The following is a 25751-nucleotide window of genomic DNA, read 5'->3' on the forward strand; positions in this document are numbered from 1 at the left end:
CGGTGGGTTGGCTTGTTGACACGGATGATGGTTACGCCACACAGGTGAGGCTGGAGCTGTCAACCGCAGCGTGGCGCAGTCGCAGGTTCGCACTAGGTACGCATGAGGTCAAGTTTGGGACTGAAGCAGGAACGGCGGCATGATCCCTGTCAGCAAGGCTAGTCTATTATAGTACACCGCCCGATTGTTCTGCCGGCCCGAACTTGGACTTTTGGGATGCATCTTCAACACACCCGCAAGATCACCGCCATCGAGCATCCCACCCATCACCACCACCACCGCCACCCTCCCTCGACGACGTCTCGTACCACTCTACGCCCCCGAAGCCAATCTATTTGATCTGAAATAATCGCGCAAACTTCCACCCACCGATACACACACACACACACTCTCTCTCTACACAATGGGCCTCTTTTCTTCCTTCCAGTCCGAAGAGACCCGCCGCGCCGAAGAGGTCCGCACCGGCGCCCGCGCCCCGGACCGCAGCGAGCGCCGCAAGTGCTGGGACGCTCGCGACGCTTACTTCGGCTGCCTCGACCGCAACAACATTGTTGACGCATTAAAGGACGACACAAAAGCCCGCAAGGCCTGTCCCACCGAGAACGCCGAATTCGAGCGCGATTGCGCCGCCGCCTGGGTGCGTCCCCCCCTCTTTCTCCCTTCTTCCGTGTCGCGCCCAGGGAGAATCCCCTTCCTGGACTGGTCACTCGAATCTGCACGTCGTCAGAAGCCCGTCTTCAAGGCGCTTGGAACACCTCCGCGAACCCGTCACGAACCCGTCACTCCATCTCGTTCCTCAGATACTAGAAGCACCGCGGCATAACTGACACACACAACCTGCAGGTCAAGTACTTCAAGCAGTGGCGCGTCGCCGATATCCAGAAGAAGCAGCGCATCGCCCAGCTAGAGGCTGAGAACGCCGTCAAGATGGACGTCACTACCTCCTTCGCCGACCACACCGCCGCGCCCGCCAAAGGCACCGCCACGAGCAAGGCCGATCTGCAGGACATGCTCGCCGCAAGGAGGAAGTGAAAGCGAAAAAGAAAGAAAAAGAAAAAGAACAAGAGCGAGAAACACACAGAGAATGGGCGGAAGGTGCCGATATCGACTCCACCTCGACCCTCTGTACCAGCCCTTTCACGACCCGAACCCGCGCCTCGCCAACATAAAAGCACGTCATTTCGATACCAACATTTCCTGCTTCTCCCCTCGCCTCCGGGCAGCCCGCATGTACAACACCTGTCATATAGAAATACTCTCTCCCTCCCTTTGGAAAGCGGCAATGTGAGGATATACATCTCTGTAGAATAATGTATTCATGAACAACTAATGGTTCACCAACGACTTATTCGTCACCTCAGCCTCCCCCACCCGACCTTCGCCTCTTGAATATTGTAATAAACAAATCACCGCATATCACACCCGCATTTCGCAGTCGTCGGAGAACTTCTCTCTTCTATTGATGCTACCTAGGACGGCCCGACCCCGACAATGGGGGGTATATGGAAAACCGCCCGCTGAATACCGCTATAAATTTTCCCACCAATTCCTCCGCCGTCCTGATCTTACCCTCCCAATAGTTCCTATCCTTGTCCTCCTGAGCGTGTGGTCATCGCCGAGAACAATGTTTGTATGTATGAGTGACTTTCTGTATTGCGGTAAAAACAACCCATGAAACAAGAGACAGGTTGGATTGAGAAACCCAAGGAAAGGAGAATAAAAGAAGAAAAAGAAAAAAGGGGGGTTTGAAAAGTAAAAAATGGAAGCATGCTCAATGCAATGGTGGTATCATCCATGTGAGAAAACACTAGTAAAAAAAGCTCTGTGGCTCGTCCCTTCTCGGCTCTCTGTTGCCCTGGTCGCTGTGAGACCTCGCTGAAGGAGACTGCAGAATTCGTCATAGACCCCGTTTGATGCGATTTGTGGATTTGGTTATTTTCGTTGGTCGTGTCATCCGCTTCTTCAACCGCTCTTCTCATCGTTATCTTCTTCACGTTCTTGTTCATCCCCTGTATGACTGCACCCTTCTCCACTCGTATTCGTGACAATGCGGTTACCTTGGCTTCCCTTCCGCGTCAAGAAAGTCGCGCCCTATACAAGTCCGACGCGCAGATTGCTGCGCTCACCTGCCTCTTTAGGGAGTGGCGGCAAGGCCTTATCCAGCGAGTCCCTACTAAGGCGAGGCTTGAGGTTGATCGAACCCTCTCTGCTCGCTGTGGAGCCGTTGCCGTTCGGCAGCGCTCCGTAACCGCTATCCTGGCTCTCGGGCTTGAGATGGTGACCTTTCGGCGGTGTGGGCGGCGCGTAGTCCCTCAGACCCGCGAATCTACTCTCCATCCCCGGTTTCGCTGGCGTCGCAGGACGGAAGTCGTCACCGTCTCGGCTCCCACCACCTCTGCTTCGCCCGCCGAGCGATGACGCTTCCGCCGCTTCCTCCACAACCGGCAGAATGGGTGCACCTTGACCGCCAGACTCCCGACGCTCCGTCATTTTGGCCGTAGAAAGAACCATATCAGGAACACTAGCCTCGGACGCCCCGTGTCTTTCTGACCGGCGAGCATCCTGTTGCGCTCGTTCAACCGTATCGCGGGCTTCGGGCGACATCGGGGCGCCGGGTGGAGTCGGTGGTGGCTGGTAGTTGGGCATCGGCGGGATGTTGGTTGTCGTCGACCTACGGCGCATGCTTGAACTCCAGCTAGCCACGCGTTGTCTCTCAGCAGCGGCGGCAGCCTCGATTTGCTCCTGGTCCTTCCGCTGCTTCTCCCGTATCGCCTCCTCGGGGGACATGGTGATGCCCTCGACGAAGTTGAAGAACCGGTCACCGTACTGTTCGGGCGGAAGCGCAGAAATCTTTGTCTTGTCGCTTGTCAGACCCTTCCAGAAGTGCTCAATCTTCTTGATCATTCCATACTGTTCCTCGTTAGTAGTGAATCGCAAGATAACAGCAGCAGCAGCGACAGCGGCATCGTCTTACATGGGTCAGGCAATCGATGACGCCAAGGTAGTAAATTTCGTCGGCAGGCGAGTTGTCCTCGTGGGTAGCCTGGAACCCGCCGTCGTCCTGGTTGAAGACATATCCCGACCTGGCATGGCCCTCATCCAGCTCGTCGGGCATTTGGGTCGCCGTCTGGCCCATGGGCACGGGCCGTTCGTGCCTGATCATATTCCTCAGCTCCCTCGCCTTGCGGGCATTCTCCAGCTTGGAGGGGGTCCGTAGGAGCACCGAAGGCGGCTCGCCGTCCTCTTGGGTGTTATCCCCGCCGGGACTGAAGACCTGGAGTGTCTTTCCACGGAGATTTTCCTCGTTGCCGCGCTGCAAGTCATGGATGCCAATCAATAGGGAGTAGTCCATGATCTTGAGCTTCTTCATCAACACCACATCTTTTTGCAACTGTTCCAGGAAGAGCTTCTTCTTCTGAATACCCAGCTCAAGGTGTCGTTGGCGTCGCATCCAGTTGAGGTCTTTCAGCGTCGCCCGCGGGTTTTTATCGAGATCGTCTTCCTTATAGTCGCGACCAATCGTAGACCCCTTCAAATCGAATGTGGTATGGATGTCCCGATGGGGAGGAAAGAGGTTGTTCATGACGACAAAGTGAATCTTCTTCCCGTAGGGCATCTTGACGCGGTGGAGGCCATAGAATTGAGAGAGCAGCGTGTTGGGGTTCTCGGTGACGTGGTGGTAGTAATCCTTGAGGATCTTGCGCAGAAACTTGTGCTCGGCATGATGGATCGTCTTGATGATGTACTTGTAGTCTCTGGAGTAGTAGAAGAAGCTGCCGCTTTTTCCCGGAGAGCCCAGCTCGGAGAGTATGTACTTCCCAGTCAACGACATAAGGTAGTCGGCGGGGTCGAGGCGAAACCGATTGCGCAGATGCCGGAATACCCAGGGCGCATAATCCTTAAACTTGAAATCGTACTTTGCCGAGGGCACCAACTCATTGCCGGCACTGGGAAAGTTAGTAAGCTTGACAAGCAAACGGGCTGCACGGGACCTGACGTACATGTCAAAAGTCGACTTTTGCTTCGCCTCGAAGTCGGCATCAGTGAGGGGCCGGTCGAGCTTCGCGTTGGTGCGGGACACAGAGACGCGGATACCCGTCAGCATATTGTAGGCGGTGACCCAGTTGGCGTGGTGTTCGTCGACCTTGGTGCCCACTATCACGCGATCGTCGTCCTCCTCCTCCCTCCTCTTTCTCTTACTTGCCCGCTTTTGACGGTAGTGCTCAGCCCAACGCAGGGCGTCCTCGTCGGGGACGACCTCGTCTCGCGGAGCATCCGACTGCATGGAGCGAGTGTCTCTCCGCACCAGGTTCAGAGACGCCCTACGCACTCTTTGCGTGGTGCTCGTCGGGGAGAAGCGCCCGCTCGAGAAAGCGGTATCGGATCCATCCTTGGAAGCCCGGTTGGATTGCGTACCGGGGACCTCGAGCGTGTGTCGGTGCTTGAGTCCTCCGTTGGGCGGTTGCAGACCCGTCGAGGTCGACGCGTTGGGGGTAGCACCGGCCGAGTTGTACAGTGGCGGAGAGGAGAAGCGGTGGGGCGACGACGGCTGCTTGTGGGCATTTGGGTCTGGCGATAGCGATGTAGTGCTCACAGCGGGGGCGGGTGTTGCGTAGCCGTTGGAGGGTATCGCCGGGGGTGCGTAGTTTGGACTGCTGGTGCCATTGGTCTTGATGGTGTGATCGATGGAACCGGCGGCGGGCGAGCCGATGGTGGGCGGCGTCAGGTAGTTGTCCGTCGGGCTCGATTGCTCGGTATCGGAGGTGGGCTTTTTCACAACAGTGATGGGTGGAGGCGGCGCGGTCCGATCGGGCATCGACAAGGTGGCACCATTCTGGAAGGGGTACTTGCGATTCCTGTAGTCGTTGTGATCGCCATGACTATCTTGGTCGTGGTCGTGGTCGTGGTCGTGATCACCAAAATCTGCGCCGCCTCCGGCCCCTGCCGAGCCGTTGGGCAACGAGCTCATGCTCGTCGGCCTCGTCCCATTCATCTGAGTGGGGATGGAATCAGAGACGTCCGAGGCGTGTGTTGACGAGGTGGAGCTTTCGTCGAAGCTGTCATGGAGGTTGTTTGAGCGTGAATGACGGAGCGGCAGGGTGTGTGTGAGCCCATTAATGGGATGCTTGTGGCCCGAGAAGTCCAGCGTATTGTTTGGGTCGAGGTTGAGGATATCGGCGTTTGACGAGTAGATGGGAGAGTTCTCGCGGGTGAGGTAGGTGGGCATGGTCGGTCGGCCGGGGTTCGAGGCGTCGAGAGGCTGGACGCAACTGGTTGTGGTAGTGTGATTGTGTGTGACGGGGGTGTCGAGCAGCTGTGGTCACTATTCTGAGCGATGCCGTTGTTTTTTCCCGCGTTCTCGGTCTCTTTCCCCTTTCCAAACGGCAGGGGTTAGTCGGTAGCGAGCGAGATGAGGGAAAATGTCGTGTCCTCGAATAATGTCGTTCGTCGTTGGATCAGGAAATAAGAGGCCGGGCGATACCTCAGCGCATTCTTCGCGATAAGGAGAACAAGAACAATAACAAGACGCAATTTGTAGAATACAAGACGACCGTCGTTCGTATCGTTCGTCGGGGGGCTGGTTTCTGGGTATCGTTGATCGCTTGGGATTTGCCGAAGACAATTGACGGAAGGCGTATCGGCGTGTCAGCGTATCGCGGGTCTATTGACAAGGACGAGAGACACAAAGAAGCCGGTCGGAGATTAAGGGCGAGCAGTAGTCGCTGTTGCGTAGTCGTCGGGTAGTGGCCGTCGATGTCGAGAGGGATCGGGCGACAAGAGCGGCGGGAGCGTCGGTGAGGAAGGAGAGACTTGCGGTTCGAGACGGCAGAGAATAATTCAATGGCTCGGGCATGTCTTGAGGGCGACGTGACGCATGGTTCGGGCGGTGGACGTGGGCGGTTGGTCGAGGGAAAGGTGGGTGTGGGAAGAAGAGCCGGGGAAGAGAGGTTTTGACGATGGGGAGAGAGGGAGGGAGGGAGACAGACGAGACACAACGCGTACGTTAGGTACTTTGTACCGTTGCATGGGCTACGGGGGAGAGAGGACACTACCTAAGGGGATGGATGGGACAGTGGACAATGAAGCCGGACAGGGTGACGGTTCAGCGGACAGTGGGCAGTGGACAGTCCAGTGGACTCCCGATAGGGACCAAGACCCGCGAGGGAGAGACAGGAACAGGGCTGCTGTCCACTATTAAAAAAGGCAACCATCCCGGGGCAGCGACCCAGCACAATGTATTACAGTGGACCGAAAGTGAATTGTGCATCGAACAAGCACAACCCACAAGCACTGAGCGACTCGAGAGGCGGCACCAAAAGGAAGGTCAATGAACGGGCAGGTAGCAGATGGCAGAGGTACGTACCAATGGTTGCTCTGCTGGCGACCTCAGGCTGCAAGGTGCCCGAATGAGGGAGGAGACGTGACTTGGTCGCCATTGTACTCCAGCATACCGCGTGTGGCGAGAAGGTACTTTGTGGGCCCGCACCACCAAATGAACGGCGGGATGGACGCTTCTGAGTGGTCGGTGGCGGGGCTTTCTGCGCTGGGGACCAGCACCAAACGTGGGCTTGGCCCATCCAACTGGTCCAGTCTTTGGGTCCTTTGCCGGGGGGCAGGAAATGAGCCAGCAACCTCTCTTTCTGTCACCTGTTTCTCTTCTCTTCTCTCCTCTCCGCCGTCCGCTCCATCTTCGTCCGTCCCGAACCAGATGCTTTACGCACGCACTTGGCTACTGCAATTTTTTCGGCCGCGGCCAAGTGCCCTCATCTCGCTTTCGCCGACAGGCTACGGCCAGCCGTCTTCGAAGAAGGAAAGCCTGAGAGCGAGAGAGAGATAGAGAGAGAGAATGTGTGTGTGTGTGTGTGTGTGTGTGTGTGTGTGCATGAAGAGAAAAAAAGCGGACTAGAGGACGAACCCGCTGGCCAGTCATTGGTGCCGAGCCCAGGCCCAAGACGTGCTCGACGCCGTGTTTCCGCCCGCCCTGGAGGGTTTCTCTTTCGTTATTCGAGGTATGGATACAGATACACAAGCGGCAGACCAGCCACGACAATCCAAATCTCCCCCCACACTGCATCGTCGACTGCGTCCTCTGCGTCCTCGTCCACTCCTTCAGGACCGTGAAGGCGTCGTTCTCGGTCACGGCACGCGGGACACCCCGCCTTCTACGCCCTGTACCACGTCTTTGCTATTCATAGATATCAACCTCGCAACTCCTATCTGTGTACTTTGTATCCGTCGTATGTGTAAATGCGTTCCTGGTTGATTTGCGTGCGCCAAACTCTCTTCCCCTCCTGCCCCCCCCCCCCGACTCGTTCGACTGAGCCTCACTGCGCATGCGGCTAGCGAGTCGACTGTTACCACGGTGTGTCACTGTACATATCCATTAATGTCTATGATCCAATGGTGTCTCCCCATCATCATCATCATCATCATCCATTAAGGGTGAAGGTGCTCCATGTCTCGTTGTTATTGTCACTTGTGTCTCTTAGTCCTTGCTTCATGAACACAATATCCGCGGGATACATTGGATGGATATTGGCGGTGGCTCAAATGGCGGTATGCGTCTCATGCCCTTGGCCTTCCGCCAGTCCCTTACCAACTATGTAACGATATATCTGATTCATCTCCAGAAAGGGGGGGCGGTTCGTCTCGGCGACCGTCGCCGACGTTGGCCCCCTGGACCGAAGACCGACTGCCCCCGTACGGATATTCTGCACGCTCTTGGTAGTTGGTATTGCGTGTGCTTTGATGCATAACCCTCTTCCCCCAGCGACACCTTAATATCAACAACCTGCATGTCCGCCCCGCAGCCCACGATGTGGAAACCCCTGCGCAGCTGGAAATCCTGCAGAGAGCGGGGGGGGACCCGTCGACATTGCAATCCCCATCGGCCGGCCCCTTTTGATTGTGACATTGTGTCAATCACCCGTACGTACTTTGGGCGATCACTAGCGAACCGTTCTAAGACGCCGTATCAGAAATAGCAACCAGACCTCTACCGAGATGGGGACGGGCGGTCTGACAGACACCGACCAGACAGAGTCGGGACTTGTCGTGTCATTTTGTCACAGAACGAGAAGAATCGTCGTCCCTAGGGAGGCTTTCCGAACCACCGGGCTACAGGCTCGCGCTCAGCCTCCGGGTTCATCGCTAGTGCCGCGGGACGGGCATCCCGAGGGTCCCGTAACACGGGTCGTCTTTTTCCTTTCATTTCTTACGTATGGCCCCTTTGGTACTCTCAGGGGGATGTCAGGGTGGAGGACGCCGCGCTGTCTCTATGCTCTAGCTTACCTAGTCACACAGTCCTCACTCGCCAACTCATCTCAGCCAAGTCCCCCACGCCTCTTTCTCACCTGAGGATTTGCGTAAGCACAAAAACACAAAAAAGCGCCAGCTCATCAGCACCAAGATCGTCCGTCGTCACATTCGCAGGGTCACCTTACACCTTCTGCCACCTCACACCTCACACACCTCACATCCCAACTAAGCTGCGCCTAACCTCAAGCGCCAACTGATAGTCCTAAATGTGATTCGAAGAAATAACCCCCCCCCTCATCTGTGAGCAGACAGCCCGACCGGCTATCAACATAGCGTGCGCGGGTGACGTCGCATCCCAGTCCCTGATTTTCCTTCGATCGCCAGGTCCGTCGAGCCGCCAGAAACATGCAATGACCTCACAGGCTTCGCCCTCCGGGCCCAATCTGCCGCCGCCCACTGATTCAGGCACGTGTCGGGCCATTTACACACTCACTCCTCCAACTCACTCACTCCTTGTTGTGCACCACCATACATCTAAAGGTGTTGTCTGTACGTCTGTATCTTTGTATGTTTGTATGTCTCTATCTTGCTTGTCCATCCTCCCACGCTATGCCTCTTATTCCCGTTACACTCACACAGACCGGGCCATGTGATGCATGCATCTAGCTTCGTCCGCTGGTGTATTCCGAGTGTTCTACTCTGTGCACGAGCTCAACTTCGTATTTGCACGCGATGCAGCCCATCCGTCACAATTCCAATCAAAGATCATCTCTCCCTCTAATGCAATCAATCTCCCACGACATGACGTGGAAGGTATGCCCTCAGCTGCCAACCCTCTCATCGTCGCCCCCATTCGCAGGGCCCTCCGTTCCTCGACACAGGTATTCCCAACCCAGCCCAGCCCAGCCCAGCTCATCGCCGCTGCCGGCTCCCCTCTGGGATGAACCCCCCATCACTACGCGTGTGCGCAATTTCGGGTGTTTCGCTTCTCTTTTCTGCTGCAGTCAATGTTCACTGCGGCGGTGGCGGCTTGCCAAGAACCTCTTGCGCCCCCCGTCGCGGCACGGCACGGAAGGGCGCCGTGGGCTTCGTAATCTGTTCCTTCATGCTCATCATGCTTATGCCCCCTCCCATCCGCTGAAAATTTCGAAAGAGATTGCGCAGAAAAAAAAATGTTTACATGTTTTTATTGTTTTATTTTTTTACATGAGATTATCTAAAACATCGTTCTCGTCCCGAGTTAACCTTAAAAAAAAACCCTTGCCTTGGGCCTTTGTGAATAAGTTTCCTTTGGAAATGAAAATCCGAGACCCTCTCCGTAATTGCATCATCTCGTAATTCCTTGAGGTTGTTCAGTCAATAGAACAGCCGATCTCACCCTCGTAAAGACGGGTTCCAAAGGGCGTGCTCCCAAGGTTCGCAGGTCATCTCACCAACACGAGGCTCAAGCTCGTCGTTCGCAATATCGGCGGCCTCGGAAACATGGGGCTCGACGAGGGGGCCTCCAAAACATCAGCATGCCTTTGCTCCTACTCTGTAGACCCAAATCATCCATCTCTACATGCATCGTCACCTCGATGCCTTGCCAAGGTCTGCTTTGCGACAATCCAGCCCAAAACCAAACGGACATAAACCTTCAACAACTCAAACACACTCCCCAGTGAGACCCAAGAGGCGAACTTAACAATCTTGTTTCCTTTGGCCCCTGCACTTCGGGACCAGCGGTGTTCCATGATCGGACGTAGCAACAACACCAGACGATTTCCATGAACAGGCAAGAGATTCCCGGACGTCCCATATGCGCACTTGTTTTTTCTTCTTCTCTTTTTGCCTTTCACATGCGGTCGCACGGAGATCTTTCCTGCGAGGGGACAGCATGCTTCTCATGCGCAGCGTCCGAAACCACTGCACCTGTCACCAGATGTCATGCTCTCGCATTGGGAGCTCATGCCGTGTAGTATTAAGTTCATCTCATCGATTCCATGCAAACTACTATAGTGCTCGAGACATCGCTTCACAGGCACCAAAGAGTCTTGAGATCAGACTCTCGAGTTCCATCGCAGACCATCTGAACCTGTCTAGGACGTCTCATCGCAGACAAGCCATCTTAATGCTACAAAACATAAGTACATGTCCAACCACTGGACGGGAGGGCTGCTAGGACAAAACCCGCGTGAACGCATTCCTTTATCCCCTTATGCCCCGGCCACCACGGCCAGGCCATCGTAAATCATCCGCTTGACCTCATAGAAGGTACTGCGGTGCTGCATCATTGTCGCCGCGTCCGCGATACCCACGCTTTCCACCTCCACCTTGCCCGTGCTCGTTTTGCGTACCGCCACCGCGCCGTTGATGACCAGTGTACCTTCGCCACGGAACTCGGCCGTATAGCCCGCCGACTGCATCGCCCGCCGAAGGTCCGTGAGCCTCAGGTCGCCCACGTGGAGCGGCTGGGCCACGGAACGAACCGCCGACGCCATGTTGGAGGGCAAGAGGTCCAGCGTCGGGACCACCTCAATCTCCTCTGCCTCCTCTGCCTTTTCGACCTGCGTCTCCTGGTGCTCATCCTTGACAGCCTCGTCGGCGTCGACGTCGACGTCTTCCGTCTCCGTCTTCTGCCTTTTGTTGGCCCCGTCGTCCTTTTCTGGGAGCTTATCCTTGGCCAAGGCCTCCGCAATGAGCTGACCCGTGACCGTCACGACACCCAGCCCGCGGACATTCTGCCACTTGAGCTTCTTGACGAGGTTGTCGGCCAGCTTGACCACCCAGGCGTTCGTATCAACGCTGGCATCCACCCAAGTGCCCATGGCAGGCGTGTACACATCGATTCCGCTCTCCTCGGAGGCTCCCGTGTGCTGTGCCAGGAGCTTTTTGCAGTCCGCCGCGAGCGCCGTCGTCTCGTCCGGCGTGCCGCCCACCAAGATGAGCTTCCTTGGCTGGATCAACGGGATGAGCATGTTCAGACTCCTCTTGTCGTGCAGTCCGCTGAAGTCGACAAACCCAATGCGAAGGTTGACCATGACCTTTTCTCTTGATACCAACAACTTGGACGGGCCCTGTATCTCCTCCTCGACCGTGTCCTCCACGTCGTCAAGCTCGTCCGTCATGTCATCACCCGCAGCGTTGGCGTCCAGGTCGTCTGCGGAGGCTGCCCGGTTGTTCTGGCGCTTGTTTGACGCCCTGTTGTTTCCATCGTCCCATTTGCGCTTCTTGCCGAGTCGATCCTCGTCGCCGTCTCCTCGCAGTTCGACGTTTTCCTGCGCCTCCTCCTTTTCTTCGGCTCGCAAGTAGTCTTCGGGCCGGATAACGTCTCCAAACTGGTCGTCGCGTCTCCTACGCATGACGAGAGGGAAGGACTTCTCGCGTCCTTTCTTGCCCCTGACATCAAAGTCATACGCGCCTCGCTTCTTGGTAAGAATATTGATACCAAGGTCTTCGTCAGTCAGAACGACCTTCTTGCGCGTCGCTTGGCCCATGGTCGTGGAGATGTTAAGGGCTTTGCCCTGCCGTTCGTTGTCGGATTCGCCCGAATCGGAGGAGGACTCCGAGGAGACGTCATCAGCAGCGTCTGCAGGCGCTTGCAATGATGCGCCGCCGCCACTCTGTAATGTAGCCTGGAGCTGGCGTTGTGTGGCAAGCCACTGCTGGTAAACGTTGAGCTCATCTCCCTCCAGGGCCTGTCTCTTGGCCTCTTGAACCTCAAGCTCTCTTCCACCACCATACACCAGCTCGATGCTATTACCATTGCTAGACTGTTCAACTGAAACGCCATCTCGGCGCTCAGTCCACCAATCCCACAGCGTTCTCGCTATTGAAGGCTGTTCAGCGCGTGACTTCGCCGGCTTGTCCGTCAAGATGACCAGGTTCCTGGAATCCTTCGCGAGCCCACGAATCAAGTCTTTCGAGAAACCCCACTCTAGAGTGTCGTCGCTGGCGAGAATGACTCTGCCCTCCGCCTGGACATTATCGCCGGACCCGGAGAGTAGCTTCTCGATCTGGGCTCGACGCTCTATCAACTTTAGATATCTAAAGTCGAACGGCACCCCTTCTTTGCTCTTGGCTTCTGCGCCGTTCGTTCTACGCTGCCCATCCGCAACCGACTCGAATTCACGCACGATGTTATCGTCCATCCATTCCAGCATGCTTCGTGCATACCGCAGGGTGCTCGACATGTTCCGTCCGGCCAGGTAAAGCTTGGCTGATTTCAGACTGCTGTTGTCCGATTCCGAGTCTACTCTCCAAGCATGCTCGAGCAGATATGCAATTTCCAGAACGCGTGCGCTTGAGTCTACCGGGACAAGGGCAGTACCGCCTCGGCTAACGCACGTCTTGATCATGTCGACCAGCTGTTCATCACGTTTCGCACGACCACCAGCCTGGGCTACCTTCTCTGCACCTCGACTACTGCAGACGAGCGCAGTCGGTTTGCGCAGTTGTTCGATGACTTCGGCGCCGCCGCCTCCCGCACCGCCTAACCAAGCTGCTCCAGCAAACACGTTTTCCTTGGCCTGGTTCCAGTCGACGGCGTAGACAATCGACTCAAGGCCGTGCTGGATGTGCCATATCGTTCCTCCGAGACTGTGGCCCGCGTTGTAGGCCGTGATCATGAGTCCATTGAGCGGCGGAGAGAAGGGTGACGGGAGAGGCTCGTGTGGCTGCGAGTATTTGAGGGGCTGGATGAGAGAAAAGTACCGGGTGATTTCTTCGGGGCTCGGTGCTTGGAGCAGAAAATCGCTGTCTGCCGTGGGTTGTTGAGAAAAGGAATAGGCGGCTTCGTTTAGAGAACCGTGGGGTATCTTGGTTGCGGCTAGAGGAGTCGAGGCATAGAGATCTTGGGTCAAAGTACGGCCCAAGTCGATGACGGGTCGCGTCGCGTAGACGGGGATTCGCGTGAACAAGGGAAAGTTCTTGCAGCAATGGGCGAAGGCGGCCAAATGCGATGCTGTGGCGTGCGTCAAGAGGATGAGTGACAGTGTCGGGACCTGTCTGCGCGAGAGTCAGTCTTTAGGAAGTGTATAGGTTGGGGGGTGAGGGCGGCTACTTTTCAAGCTCCTGGAGCTTCTCGACGTCAAAGGACTCGTCCCACCCGAGATCTATGAGTATCTTGACGCCTCCATCGAGCTCGAGGATCGACTGTGACGCCGCCGACTCGGACAGAGCGCCCTGCAGAGGGCAGAAGGTAAACATGCTTGGGGTCTATGCAGCAGAGCCGCGATGCATAGTCGTCCAAGAGTCGACCTCCTTGAACTTATTTCGGAACCAAATTCGCTTCACGATCCAGCGGTGTGGGCGATGACCATGGCGCAGGCGCAGTGCAGATCAAGGGGCGTCGTCGGTCGGTATTGGGGAGGGTGATGTTAGGCTTGGAGGTTCGGATTGTCGCGTAAAAGAATCCAGTTCCCAAAGTCCAGGATACTGGATGCACTAGGAGAACGGACAAATAGGTACGTACCGCAAAGATGCAGCAGGCCAACAACAGAAGCGCAGGGGCCAGCTGAAGCTCCAGGAACTGGAAGGTCCGTCATCCGGATGTGGGGCGCTCCTTCACATGGCTGGCGGCGATGACCTCGGAGCGGCGGTGGCATTGTCCCGATCCCGAAATGGCCAATGCTCCATTTTCTTGCAGGAAGTGGGTACAGCTACGGCTCCGTTGGATCCAACGGGCCAGCTATTGAAGTGGGGGAAGCTTCCGGATTGGCTAGGTACGGAACGAATATCGGGCCTGGAAAAACATATCGGAAAGTTATCGTGTTCAATTTGGGCCAGATCCCTGTCGATTCGTAGGTTCGGCCGGTGGTGTTCTGTTCGAAAGGGGACACAATTCCAAGCTGTTGCTCTCGATCAAGTTCGGCTTGTCGTCGAAAACTGCTGCCACAAAACTTCTTCAGACCTCGCCTATTCCAGAGAATGGCGCACTCTTAATTGCGTGCGCGCATGACGACGAATTTCCCTGCGATTTCCCCTCTTCATAGCCAACGGCGCACAAGAGCTACAGCCACCTGTCTGTCTCTTTGACCTCATCTCGCAAGCTACTCCCATTACAATTCGAGCCTCTTCTTTCCTCCCGACCATTCGAGAACGGACGAGTCTTAGATCCCGCATCTTATCTTCAAATTCCTCCGGTCGCCATAAACGAAATCTGCAAACATGTCCGACTTCAGCATGTATCATCAGCTGGGCCAGGGCGAGCAGGACCCCTCCAACCCGAATCGATCGACACAACCCGCACCTCCCCAGTTCTCCCCTCCCATCGCAGGGCAACAGTATCAACAGGGAGCAGCCTACGGCAGCCCTCCACCCCCTGGACAACAACAATACTATGGTGGTCAGCCTGGTTCAGTGCCGCCTCAGGGTCAGCCCTATGGTGCTCCGGGCCAGGAATACGCGCAGAGCCCGGGTTTCCAGTCACAGGACAGCTTAGCGGCGCAAATGGGAGGCATGTCGCTCGGCGACGGCCAAGGTACGGCCAGAAGGAAGAAGAAGGACCGCCACGCATACCACCAAGTCGAGGCGACAGGCTCCTCGCAGGCCTTCAACGGCATCCCCCCGGCCGGTACGAATGCCACCGCTTTCCTGAATGATCCCTCGCAGGCCCAGTTCGCCCAGATGAATCAGTTCCCTGTCGCTGCCGGCCAAACATTCACACCCGGTATCCCCGCGTCTCCCGCCGAATTCGCTACCCGAAACGGCTCCGACTCGGCTGGACCGCCGGCAGTGGTCCAGACCTCCGGCCATCAGAAGCTGTCCCTCGATGACCTGCCTAGCGTGCCGCTCTCCCGTGACGCCCTGCAACAGCACTACTTTTCTAACGTCTATCCTACCTTTGAGAAGCACCTGCCCCCTCCTGCGACGGTGTCATACGTTGCCTTCGACCAGGGCAACGCCTCGCCCAAGTTCGCGCGGCTGACGCTGAACAGCATCCCGTCCAATGCTGAGGGCCTGGCTCTGACCGGCCTTCCCATGGGTCTCTTGTTGCAGCCCATGGCTCCCCTGCAGCCCGGCGAGCTCGAAATTCCGGTTCTTGACTTTGGCGACTCTGGTCCCCCGAGATGTCGCCGCTGCAGAGCTTACATCAACCCCTTCATGATGTTCCGGTCCGGCGGCAACAAGTTTGTTTGCAACCTGTGCACCTACCCCAATGATACCCCGTCCGAATACTTCTCCGCACTCACTCCCCAAGGTGTCAGAGTGGACCGTGATCAGCGGCCAGAGCTGACCAGGGGCACTGTTGAGTTCGTCGTGCCCAAGGAGTACTGGACGAAAGAGCCCACCGGCCTGCGCTGGCTGTTTGTAATTGATGTCACCCAGGAGTCCTTCAACAAGGGTTTCATCGAGTCTTTCTGTGAGGGCATCGTTGCCGCCCTGTATGGCGGTGAAGATGCCGAGAGGGATGAGGACGGCGAGCCCAAGCGGAGGATACCTCCTGGTGCCAAGGTCGGCTTCGTAACCTACGACAAGGACATTCACTTCTACAACGTTAACGTGAGTTGTTGTTCATCATGGCTGTAGAGGAGCGTGGACTAACTGACAGACGCAGCCCGCTCTGGACCAGGCACAGATGATGATCATGCCTGATCTAGAAGACCCTTTCGTGCCCCTGAGTGACGGCCTCTTCGTCGACCCTTACGAGTCCAAGTAAGACCGCACTCGACAAATGGCAGATGACATACTGACTGACATGCGCTCCAGGGACGTCATCACATCACTACTCACTATGCTGCCCACAATGTTCTCCAACATCAAGAACCCCGAACCGGCCCTCCTTGCTACTCTCAACTCTGCCGTCGCCGCGTTGGAGAAGACAGGAGGTAAGATTGTTTGCTCTCTAGCTGCGCTGCCTACTTGGGGCCCTGGCCGCCTCTTCCTTCGGGACGATGGTAAGCACCCGGGAGGCGAGATTGACAAGAAGCTCTTCTCCACGGAGCACCCGGCGTGGAAGAAGCTGGCGGAGAAGATGGTGGCCAGTGGTATTGGTGCCGACTTCTTCCTTGCCTCGCCGTCTGGCGGCTATCTGGATATTGCTACCGTCGGCCACGTTGCAGCGTCGACTGGCGGCGAGACGTTTTACTACCCTAACTTCATCGGTGCGCGCGACAACACGAAGCTATCGATGGAAATCAAGCACGCGGTTACGCGCGAGACTGGTTTCCAGGCGCTGATGAAGGTCCGCTGCTCCAACGGCCTGCAGATTAACGGCTACCATGGCAACTTCATACACCACACGTTTGGCGCCGACCTTGAGATCGGAGTTATTGACGCCGACAAAGCCATGGGCGTGACCTTTTCCTACGACGGCAAGCTGGACTCGAAACTCGACGCCCATTTCCAGTCGGCATTGCTGTACACCACAGCCTCTGGCCAGCGCAGAGTGCGCTGCTCCAACGTCATCGCCAGCGTCTGCGACAACCCGAGAGACAGTGTCAAGTTCATCGACCAAGATGCCGTCTTCACGATCCTGGCCAAGGAGGCGAGCACAAAACTGGCGACGACCTCTGCGTCGCTAAAGGACGTCCGTAACCACTTGACGGAGCGGACGATCGACATCCTGTCGGCGTACCGCAAGAACTTCCTGACGTCGGCCCAACCAGACGGCCAGCTGGTCATGCCCGAGAAACTGAAGGAGTTCTCCATGTATATGCTTGGTCTTCTCAAGTGCCGCGCCTTCAAGGGCGGTAACGAGAGCTCCGACCGCAGAGTGCACGAGATGCGCATGATCCGGTCCATGGGCGCCAAAGAGCTGAGCCTGTACCTCTACCCACGCATGATCCCGCTGCACAACCTCGCGCCGGAAGACGGGTTTCCCGATGAGTCGGGCCACCTCCGGGTGCCGCCCGCGATCCGCACGTCCTTCTCTCGCGTCGAGCCCGGCGGTGTGTACCTCGTCGATAACGGCCAGCAGTGTCTTATGTGGTTCCACGCGCAGACATCGCCGAACCTTATCGCCGACCTGTTTGGCGAAGATAAAACGACGTTGCAGAGCCTCGACGCGTACACGTCTTCGCTGCCCATTCTCCAGACGCACCTCAACGCGCAGGTGCGCAACATCATCGAGTTCCTCAAGACGATGCGCGGGTCCAAGGGGCTGGGCATCCAGCTCGCGAGACAGGGCATCGACGGCGCCGAGTACGAGTTCGCGCGCATGCTCGTCGAGGACAGGAACAACGAGGCGCAGAGCTACGTCGACTGGCTTGTGCACCTCCACAGGAGCGTCCAGCTCGAAGTACGACCCCATCCCCCATCCATGTTTAGTGTCTTTGTTATTAACCAACCATCGCAGCTGTCCGGACAGAGAAAGAGAGACGACCCGTTAACGGACGCCAACGCGCTAGCAGGCTTCGCCGGCCTGAGACCTAACTACTGGTAAGGCGTGGGGCAAGCGGCCCTTGCCTGGGAGGAGGGTGGATATGGTGTGTGAGTCAACTTTGAATGTTTTGAGCGTTGTCAGAACTGCATATACATTGGGTGTCGGGGGATGGAATCGAATCAATGGAAAAGAAAAAAAAAGCAATCAAACATGAACGGGCACCTCTCTAGCAGAGCCTCTTGACCATTCTGAGTCAAACATATACGCCAGTACCACAGGCTCTCCAGCACATTCCACTGTAGTGACAGACAGGTAGGTTACTGATGATGAAAGGATTGACTGTCGTGCTTGGCTCCTTCCCCCCCGAAGGAACTGTGATATATGCTGGAGATGAACACGTCCTAACAGACCAGCTCGGCGGGCTTTCCGCGTCCATGATGCCCATAACCTTCTCGCACTCTCGTTTCAGTGAGTAACTGGGTCCCGTGTGTCATCAATGGCGACTTGAGCAAATAAAGACGATGGGGCAAAAAGCAACATGCACAGGCTCCATTCCTCTCGAAGGACGCGAAGAAACCCGCGTAGCACTGTCCTGAATATTGTGGTGGTAGGAGGAGCAATGAGCGGCGATGCTTCGGGTTGCTGGTCGACGAATATGAGAGTCATGATCGGAGCCGGAAGTGGCCTTTCGCTGGCAAACTATGTGCATTGTGTCGCTACGCGTATCTCAGTCTGCTAGTCTCACTTCCGCCCGGGCACTGCCAGTCCTCAGAGAGTCCTTATCGGGAAGTCCAACCCGTACCAAGACACGTAAGAGCCCGTCAATACCGCTTCTTGTTGCCTGGGCAGCGACCGGCAGTGTCATTCTCCCCTGCGTGCCCGCGTCCCAAGAGTTCCTGAAGCTCACTGCAAGACATCGTTTCCTTCCAGCCCAACAAGGGGCAGGCGCCTGTCCGTTCTCACTCATATATGATCCCTCACGGACCGACAAAAAATACCAGCTCTTGAGTAATTGGAGACGTAGAAGTGAGATGTGACAGCTTCTCGAACCCGGCCCCGCCCATCAGCAGCAAAGGGGTGAGGGGGGTTAGACAAGCTCCGGAAGGGGAAACAACACGGTAAGGAATGAGCAGTGGCAGCATATCGTCTTTTACTTTCCAAACACCCCTCCCCACGACGTTGTGAGCGGACGGCTGCGGATTACGACATATGACTTGTCGGTTGTGCTCTCGGGGTAAGACATCCCATCCCATCCGAGTACGTAGAGACCGTTTGGGCTTAGCGAAGAAGCCTTCCTCTTGCCCTATCTATCTCTCTTCTTGAATGTTTGGGCTTTCTGCCGTGATTCCTGTCCGTACCCGTGATTTCTCCAAGTGTTGGTACCGTGGCGAAGGGGCGAGGGGGGAGGGAGCGAACTAATGGTCGTCGACGGTGTCTGGGATGGTGAAACATGCAGACATCCGTGTGTGTGTGTGTGTGTATGTTTGTGTGTGTCCTCCCACTCCCTCTTCACCTTGAATATGATCCCGTACCTCGATGATCGGGTTGCGTTGTTGTGCATGATCTGAACAGTGACAATATGGTGTGGATAGAATCGGCCGGGGTTAGGCAGCCACTCCCCATCGGGCCTTGGGTGCAGTATCAAACTAAGAGAAGATAGCCCAGGGGTGCAGATGAGATATATTGGGAATGAAGCGGGGTGTAGGAATCGGATCTGCGCAGGCTCTATCTACAAGATCCCTGATGGAGATCGCTGCAAGCTGCTTTTTCTTTCGTGTTGTGCGAGAGGCACACACCTTTCCCATCGTCTCTTCTCCCTCCAGCAGCAAGACTGCGTTTCTCATTTACCACGGAAACCATATTCCGTTTTCAGTGCTAGGCGTAGCACTTATGCTGTGTTTTTAACCGCGTTTTCCTCTATATACTGTACCCGCGCGACCTCAAGAGATATGTCCCCTTGGCTATGCATCTCGGTCTCCTCTCCCTCGCTCTTTTTCGAGGCTTACATGGATCCATGTCTCAAGGGCCTCGGGGACCCCCTGCTCCCTCCTCCGTCGCAGCGTAGGGCGGGATCTCCATCCGGGATACGCCTTGCTGGGTCTTGGGGCGCCTCGATATACCACATGAGGAAGCATCCGCGGCTCGGTGCGTTACGGACACGCCGTCTCGCAGCGAACGACACGCACTCCTTTTCATCCTATCGTCTATGGCGATGAAATGATGATGACGATGGCCGACTGATTCCTAGTCCAGAGTTGAGTGCGGGCGAGATGTCGCGTTTCTGCTGGGAGACCTCATTCAGGACAAAGTCCCCCGCTCCCCCGCTCTAGGGTTCGTCCTAAGTCTTGTATGTACCTTCGATCATGGCTCGCATGCAGCAGTCAGTCGATTGGGTTGCTGGCGCCCCTACAGAAGACACCGGATGCACGTTCGTCCCACCCGCGCCGTTCCTCAAAGATGCATGACGACGATGCGCCGGCTATTTGGCTGGCCCGGGAGGGTAAAGGCTCCTCAAGCGGACGGGGAAGGGAGGCTAAAGAAAGTAGCGCTCCCAGCCTGGTTGCCGAATCGGCCAAGGATTGAGCTGCACCCCCCTGTACCGTCGCCATACACTCAAGGACGAGTGCAAGTCACAGCTCTCGTGGTTTACAGGTATACCATGTATGCCATCCCAAAAGGGACGGTCCTTGCGGGAGGATGCCTTACACATCTTCACATCCCACGACCCCTGACCATCGAGCAGCGTTTTCTCGTTAGATGGACCACATCGGGGAATGGGCAGGGAGGGAGGCATCCCACGCCCGAGGCCTGCAGCTTCGCGGACGAAGGGCGTGGTTGGATCGAGACGATGTAAGGGCACACACGCGCGCAAAAGACCGAGACTATGACCTCAAAGTGGCCTCCGCGGCTCCGCATGGTTGGGGCTGTCGTTGTGGCGTCATCTCAGGCGAGGGTGAGAGAGGGGTGTTTGAAAGATATTTCCTCTTTCTGTCCCCCGTAATCCTCCGCGTCCCTTGGGGAAAAGTTGCGATGCCGTGAGATCGGGAGGTTGTTCGGTTTTGCTTCTTCGGGGGGGGGGGAGGCTTTGGAAAGGGGGGTTGGTTTAAAAGAAAAGGTCGCAACCATGATCCAAACCCTTCGAGCAACAGTCTTCCCGCGCGACTAAAAGGCCGTAGATGAGGCGCCCGTGTCTCGGCCGTATTGGACGTTGTACAAAGATGGCATAGAATAGATCACAGATGCCGCCCTTTTTTTATTATTTTTTCGGGGGTAATTTGGAAGGGGTGGAGAGACTGATAAATGACAGAAGAAAACTCGCCTTGATCCTGACGTGGTCACCACCGCGGCCTCCCGCCTCGGCAGACCAACGTAGCTGTTGGCTACCCGAGCGGCGTGTACTGTTTGTCGGGAGAAAAAAGGGCTCGTTGCCTACCCAGGGAGATCGAGTATGTGAAGGAGGGCGGCGGAGGACACGTTGTGATACCCGAAATATCGGGGGGCCGCAATCGAAAGGCTGGTCCCCTCCCACCCCCGGTCGAAAGATCTAACATGCAGACAGGGGAATGGGATGAGTCTAAGGTATTTGAATTATGTGAACCCCCCTTTTCCCCCTCTCTCCCCGTAATGATGAGGACATCTGCAGCTTTGTTTGTGGGCCTTTGGGGTAGGTTATTCAGGCTGTCCTCCAGGGAAAAAAGGAAAAAGCAAATACAGCCATGGGTGGAAGACGTGTTTTCCAACTTCCGATACCCCTTCCAATGGATGCTCGGTAACCCTGACGAAGATCACATTCACCCCGGCAGCCTTACTCTTGTTACCGGCTTTCTGAAAAAAGAGTGAGCTTGCGTAGAACAAGGACCTTGCTTCTCCCTTGGAAGGGGAGGTTGATTTGGTTGAGTTGAAAGTCGGAGAGTTACTTGAGTCATCGACGAGAGCAAGTCGAGTGCATACTTGCTTTTTCTTCTTCTCCTTCTCTAGTCCACGCTGCGGCACGTGCCTAAGAGGCACACATGATGCATTTGACTCACCTGCAGCAAAAGCATGAGCGAGTCGGACGTGAAATTCATTCGACGGGGCGCGGGCGGACGAGATGTTTCTTTGCCCATTCCAAAGCTCGGACTCCCAAGTTGCCGTCGCCATCATGATTCTTCTATTTCGGCAAGAGGACGGAGGGCTCCGAGTCTCAACGGCCAGACGTGGAGACTGCCGGCTCGGAATGACGGCGTCGTGATGTTGTATACTGCCTTGTGCTGCGCTTATGAGACCACAGATACCAGAACCTAGGCGTACATGCATACCTATCGGAAATGTCAGGACAAGAGCTAGGCAGACCGATGTACAAGACGCATCATGGCATGAAAGCTCAAGGGGATTATTGCTCTCTAGAAACATACACACGCATGCACCCCTTGATCCGGCTGCCCTTGTTGCGTGCTCAAAATCATGGCCAAAAGAGGGGGGGGGGGGGGGGGGGGGCAGACAAGTTCATCATCATTCTTGAATATTATATCTTGATTGGGAATCGGAGGGAGAAGTATGATTTAGAACAACAAGGCCCAGAACAACAAAAAATGAAACGCCCGAGAAGTAGATTTTCGAGTCCCATTCCCCTACCCTAGCCAAGGCAAACAAGACCAATGCTTTCAGCTCCCAACGCCGCTGGCCACAAGGGGACCGCAAACAATACCCGCCACGAGAATCCGTCTCATGCTCTTTTGAAGAGTTGAAAAGCAAACAACACATCGAAGAAAACTCCACAAAAAAATCAGGTGCCCTGGAGATCCGCGTCCTGCAAGGACAGGTTTTCAGCCCCGGGTGTCCAAGAGAGCAGAAGAAGAAACGAGCGTGCGGGTCGCTAGGTCAAAAAAGCTGATCAGACAATGCAGGAATTGTACCTCCCTACCCGGTCGATGTGAGCCAATCGGGGTTCCAGGGACAGGGGAGTCGAGAAAGTCTGGTGGTGGTGTGGCATAGCTGTGTTGCAAGACACACAGACATACCCCCGTCCCTTCCTTGGTGACCGAGAGATGTCGTCGACATGACAGGTCGTACGGCGAGACACACAACTTTTCTCCAAGGGTGAAATGCCGCTTCACAGCCCGCCTTGACGTACGTCTCCCCACCCCTCCGATCTCGCCGGTTCATGCTGAGCACCCGTGGCTGAGACAACCACCAGCCCTCCAAGTTGCATGTGTCGGTCAAGAGCCTGACATAATGGCCGAAAATGCGTAGCGCGGGTCGGGCTGACTGCGGACTCTGGCGATCTCGTTGTCGGCAAAGATCTCGCTAAAGATTCGGAAGTCACTCTTGTGGCTCGAGGAGCTGCCACTCGAGCTCGACGACGACGACGAGCTCTTGGACTTGCTCTTGGACGAGCTGCTGCTGCTGCTGCTGCTGCCCTTGGTCTTCTTAGCAATGTCGTCGAGGATGCACTTGGCCGTGCACTGCCTGTCGTCCTCGAAGGCGAACATGACGGCGAGAAACTGGCCCCTCAGCTCCGGGTCGTAGAGGAAGACATCGCGCCACAGCTCGGCCAACTCCTTGGGCGGGTTTCGGTAGCCATTGCCGAGGCCAAAGTCGCCGATAACGACGTGGTTGTAGCCATTGAAGACGCAAATCCGTAACGCCGCGCGCATCTTGTTCCGCACCAGCTCTCGCTCCTCCGAGAAGGAGTATTTCCGTCCCTGGTCTGTGAGTTTCGGCCATCGCGTCGGCGGCATGGAGATAACGGGGAGCGACCTCCAGTCCTTCATATCGAGCGACTCGATTCGGTCTTGGAACTGTCGGAATCGGACTTTTAAGAACGTGTCAGTTTTGACAAATGGTCGGCAAATCAGAAAGATTATCTGTGTAGATATATATGCGCTTACCGACATCGGGCGAGTAGATAGCCCCTTCCATGGGGATCGGATAGTTGGTTGCCATGTAAGCGTCCGGATGGGGCGTGGCGAGCGTTGCTGAAAGATTGCTCCGGCGGCATAGTCTCTCCTGCAGCACGATGGAGTCAGGAACGGTCAAAGCTTAACCCGGTACAAAGTCTTGTTTCTCATACCTCGTAACCAACCACGCCCGTCTCCCAGTCTCCTCCGGGTCGTTTCTCGTTCGCGGCGCAGATGAAGGGGATACGGACGCCTTCAGTCTGGGCCCAGCCAAGCGCACAGTCAACAGGGTCACTGTGAACGACGTCTGACATTGATTATTGTTAGCTGTCGTCTTGATAAATCATCTCTCTATCTCTCTCTCTCTCTCTCCGAGTGTGTGTGTGCGTGTACGTGTGCGTGTCAATATATGAATCTCTAGGTATCACTTACAGAACTTGGGCAGATCTGAGCTGATAAAGCTCGGGCGGCTGAGAGGAAGCTGAAGTAGCGGCTGAGAGTAGAGAACGGAGTACGGCGGCCACTCTTCGCGGAAGTGTCTATTGACCTCTGGGATGAGTTTCTTCTTGGTGTCGGCAGCCACCTCAGAGGGCTTGATCTTCAAAGGCTTTGAAGAAGGCATTATCATGTGCGGGCTCGTCCAGAGTTCACCGACAACGGTATGCAAGAAACAGCACGTGGAAGGGACTGAATTCAGAGCAGGTGCCTATGATGAATTGGGAAGAAGAAGAAGAAGAAGAAGAAGAAGAAGTGATGGCGTGTATGAATGGCATGGGAGAGTAGGGGACCAGGGAGGAGGATATTAGCATGGGCGTCTCTCGCAACTCTTTAAGTATATCCCTCGCAACGAAGAGCAAGTCAACAGTCAAGATAGAATGCGGCGTGTAGACGCAGTGCGGCGCCTGACGGGTGGGAAAAGAAACAATGACATGGTGTCCATCTCAGATTCTCAGTCAGTGAGTGAGTGAAGAGAAGCGGTCCGGGTCTCGAGGAAGCGAGAGCGGTGAAGGGTTACTGAGGGGAGTGTAACCAATACTTGTCGGATCTCAGTCAAGTCTGCGACATTTCCAGGGTAGTGTATAGGAAGGGCGCGTAGAGGGTGTGTGGGTTTGGCCGCCGTGGTTGTGATGAGAACATGTCTTGCTTATACAGAAGCCCGGGTCGTGTCACGTCAGGCTTCCCGTGGTCTTGGTAGGTGGAATCCGATCGAGATACTACTGCAATCTGCCGCAGTTATACGAGATCTTCCTGTCGCCCAAATCCCACCTGAAGCGTCGTTGCGAGCTGGGGAAGAAGGAGGGTTGGGACAGGTAGTGCGACAGAGGTCAAGGCCACAGAGATGTCTCGTTCGTTCGACTGGGGTCCGAAAGACATGTTGGCGGGGCCAGAGAGCCAAGGCAGGGAATGATGTTGAGGGAGAAGAGAGAGAGAGAGAGAGAGAGTGCTTGTGTGATGCGAAGGCCAGTTGGTTGGCCATGCCTTGAGGATTTGCCCCGGGCTGGCCGTCCAGTGCCTACAATAAGAAGCAATAAGTTTTGGTATGGAAGAAGCAAAAAACCCAGCATCATGGTTCTTGGACCCCCACTAAGGGGTGACGATTTACCAGGGGGTTGGACGTGATGAAGAAAAGCATGGGGCATCCATCTCATCCACAGGTCTGTCTGACCACACTGACGAGACAAAAGATGCGGTTGGCGGAGCGGAACGGGCCAGGGCGTCCTCCTCTGTTTGCGCGTTTGCTCTCCCGTGATTTGAGTCGAGCTCATGCCGACATGCACGGAGAAACATGTCGCCCAGTCGATCGACGGCAAAAGCCTGGGCTGAGCCGGCGGCCTCAATCCAACTCGAGGGCGCGACGGCGCGGGCATCAAGCAAGGAAGAAAGAGAGACTAAAGGCTTCTCTACCCGTCTTCCAGAGCCATGTCCTGGGATTGCGAAGCAAAGACGACCTGCATTATCCCGAAGGCGTCAACCGTGGCCAGTGTTTGGGTGTCTCGGGAGTAAGTCCCAAGGGCGGAGCTAGGCAACCGCAGTAATTGGACTCGGATCCGGGTTCCTGCGACAGCAAGCCGGACCGCGACTTGCGAATTGGAACACTCACGGGCGGGTGGTGAGTGTCTGCTGGAGACTAAGGCGTTCAGGGCGTGGGATGAACAGTATGTTTTGTGGTGTGAAGGGAATGCAATGCGATGCGCTGCGATGCAACGCGCTGCAGAGACAGGATAGTGCCCACGGTACGTACCGCATGCTGGGTTTGTTCTTATCTCGGATAAGACAGTATCTAATCAACAGTGGGGTATCGACATAGT

General features: G+C 55.9%; 5 protein-coding genes across 5 annotated transcripts; 2 read left to right on the plus strand and 3 right to left on the minus strand.

Moving 5' to 3' along the window:
- The first annotated feature begins 244 nt into the window (after window positions 1-244).
- CDEST_10446 (Putative cytochrome c oxidase, subunit VIb) lies at window positions 245-1343 on the plus strand. Its single transcript, XM_062926604.1, has 2 exons — window positions 245-637; window positions 844-1343. The coding sequence occupies exons 1-2, from the start codon at window positions 404-406 to the stop codon at window positions 1030-1032; spliced, it is 423 nt and encodes a 140-aa protein (XP_062782655.1). The 5' UTR covers window positions 245-403; the 3' UTR covers window positions 1033-1343.
- On the minus strand, window positions 245-6003 carry CDEST_10447 (Putative phosphatidylinositol-4-phosphate 5-kinase, core). The gene is made up of 4 exons (XM_062926605.1): window positions 4002-6003; window positions 2975-3947; window positions 838-2910; window positions 245-633 (listed from the first exon to the last, which is right to left on the minus strand). The coding sequence occupies exons 1-3, from the start codon at window positions 5225-5227 to the stop codon at window positions 2092-2094; spliced, it is 3018 nt and encodes a 1005-aa protein (XP_062782656.1). The 5' UTR covers window positions 5228-6003; the 3' UTR covers window positions 245-633; window positions 838-2091.
- A 4196-nt stretch (window positions 6004-10199) lies between these two features.
- Window positions 10200-13693, minus strand: CDEST_10448 (Putative metallo-beta-lactamase, zn-dependent metallo-hydrolase, RNA specificity). The gene is made up of 2 exons (XM_062926606.1): window positions 13301-13693; window positions 10200-13245 (listed from the first exon to the last, which is right to left on the minus strand). The coding sequence occupies exons 1-2, from the start codon at window positions 13444-13446 to the stop codon at window positions 10455-10457; spliced, it is 2937 nt and encodes a 978-aa protein (XP_062782657.1). The 5' UTR covers window positions 13447-13693; the 3' UTR covers window positions 10200-10454.
- Window positions 13694-14058: 365 nt separating this feature from the next.
- On the plus strand, window positions 14059-17878 carry CDEST_10449 (Putative Zinc finger, Sec23/Sec24-type, sec23/Sec24, trunk domain, sec23/Sec24, helical). The gene is made up of 4 exons (XM_062926607.1): window positions 14059-15741; window positions 15797-15894; window positions 15949-17479; window positions 17537-17878. Exons 1-4 carry the CDS (start codon window positions 14407-14409, stop codon window positions 17621-17623), a joined length of 3051 nt encoding a protein of 1016 aa, XP_062782658.1. The 5' UTR covers window positions 14059-14406; the 3' UTR covers window positions 17624-17878.
- A 4175-nt stretch (window positions 17879-22053) lies between these two features.
- CDEST_10450 (Putative hypothetical protein CHP02452) lies at window positions 22054-25594 on the minus strand. Its single transcript, XM_062926608.1, has 4 exons — window positions 23875-25594; window positions 23616-23749; window positions 23434-23551; window positions 22054-23357 (listed from the first exon to the last, which is right to left on the minus strand). The coding sequence occupies exons 1-4, from the start codon at window positions 24068-24070 to the stop codon at window positions 22762-22764; spliced, it is 1044 nt and encodes a 347-aa protein (XP_062782659.1). The 5' UTR covers window positions 24071-25594; the 3' UTR covers window positions 22054-22761.
- Between the last annotated feature and the right edge of the window lie 157 nt (window positions 25595-25751).

This window comes from Colletotrichum destructivum, chromosome 6 (genome assembly GCF_034447905.1).
Source record: "Colletotrichum destructivum chromosome 6, complete sequence".
Classification (NCBI taxonomy): Eukaryota; Fungi; Ascomycota; class Sordariomycetes; order Glomerellales; family Glomerellaceae; genus Colletotrichum; species Colletotrichum destructivum.

Coding starts and splice junctions, on each gene's coding strand:
- CDEST_10446 (XM_062926604.1), top strand. CDS start 404: ATGGGCCTCTTTTCTTCCTTCCAGTCCGAAGAGACCCGCCGCGCCGAA. Junction 638..843: donor GCGATTGCGCCGCCGCCTGG/GTGCGTCCCCCC, acceptor CACAACCTGCAG/GTCAAGTACTTCAAGCAGTG.
- CDEST_10447 (XM_062926605.1), bottom strand. CDS start 5,227: ATGCCCACCTACCTCACCCGCGAGAACTCTCCCATCTACTCGTCAAAC. Junction 3,948..4,001: donor CAAAAGTCGACTTTTGACAT/GTACGTCAGGTC, acceptor TAACTTTCCCAG/TGCCGGCAATGAGTTGGTGC. Junction 2,911..2,974: donor TCATCGATTGCCTGACCCAT/GTAAGACGATGC, acceptor AACGAGGAACAG/TATGGAATGATCAAGAAGAT.
- CDEST_10449 (XM_062926607.1), top strand. CDS start 14,407: ATGTCCGACTTCAGCATGTATCATCAGCTGGGCCAGGGCGAGCAGGAC. Junction 15,742..15,796: donor TTCACTTCTACAACGTTAAC/GTGAGTTGTTGT, acceptor TGACAGACGCAG/CCCGCTCTGGACCAGGCACA. Junction 17,480..17,536: donor ACAGGAGCGTCCAGCTCGAA/GTACGACCCCAT, acceptor CAACCATCGCAG/CTGTCCGGACAGAGAAAGAG.
- CDEST_10448 (XM_062926606.1), bottom strand. CDS start 13,446: ATGTTTACCTTCTGCCCTCTGCAGGGCGCTCTGTCCGAGTCGGCGGCG. Junction 13,246..13,300: donor AAGCTCCAGGAGCTTGAAAA/GTAGCCGCCCTC, acceptor ACTCTCGCGCAG/ACAGGTCCCGACACTGTCAC.
- CDEST_10450 (XM_062926608.1), bottom strand. CDS start 24,070: ATGATAATGCCTTCTTCAAAGCCTTTGAAGATCAAGCCCTCTGAGGTG. Junction 23,750..23,874: donor CTCAGATCTGCCCAAGTTCT/GTAAGTGATACC, acceptor AATCAATGTCAG/ACGTCGTTCACAGTGACCCT. Junction 23,358..23,433: donor TATCTACTCGCCCGATGTCG/GTAAGCGCATAT, acceptor CGTTCTTAAAAG/TCCGATTCCGACAGTTCCAA.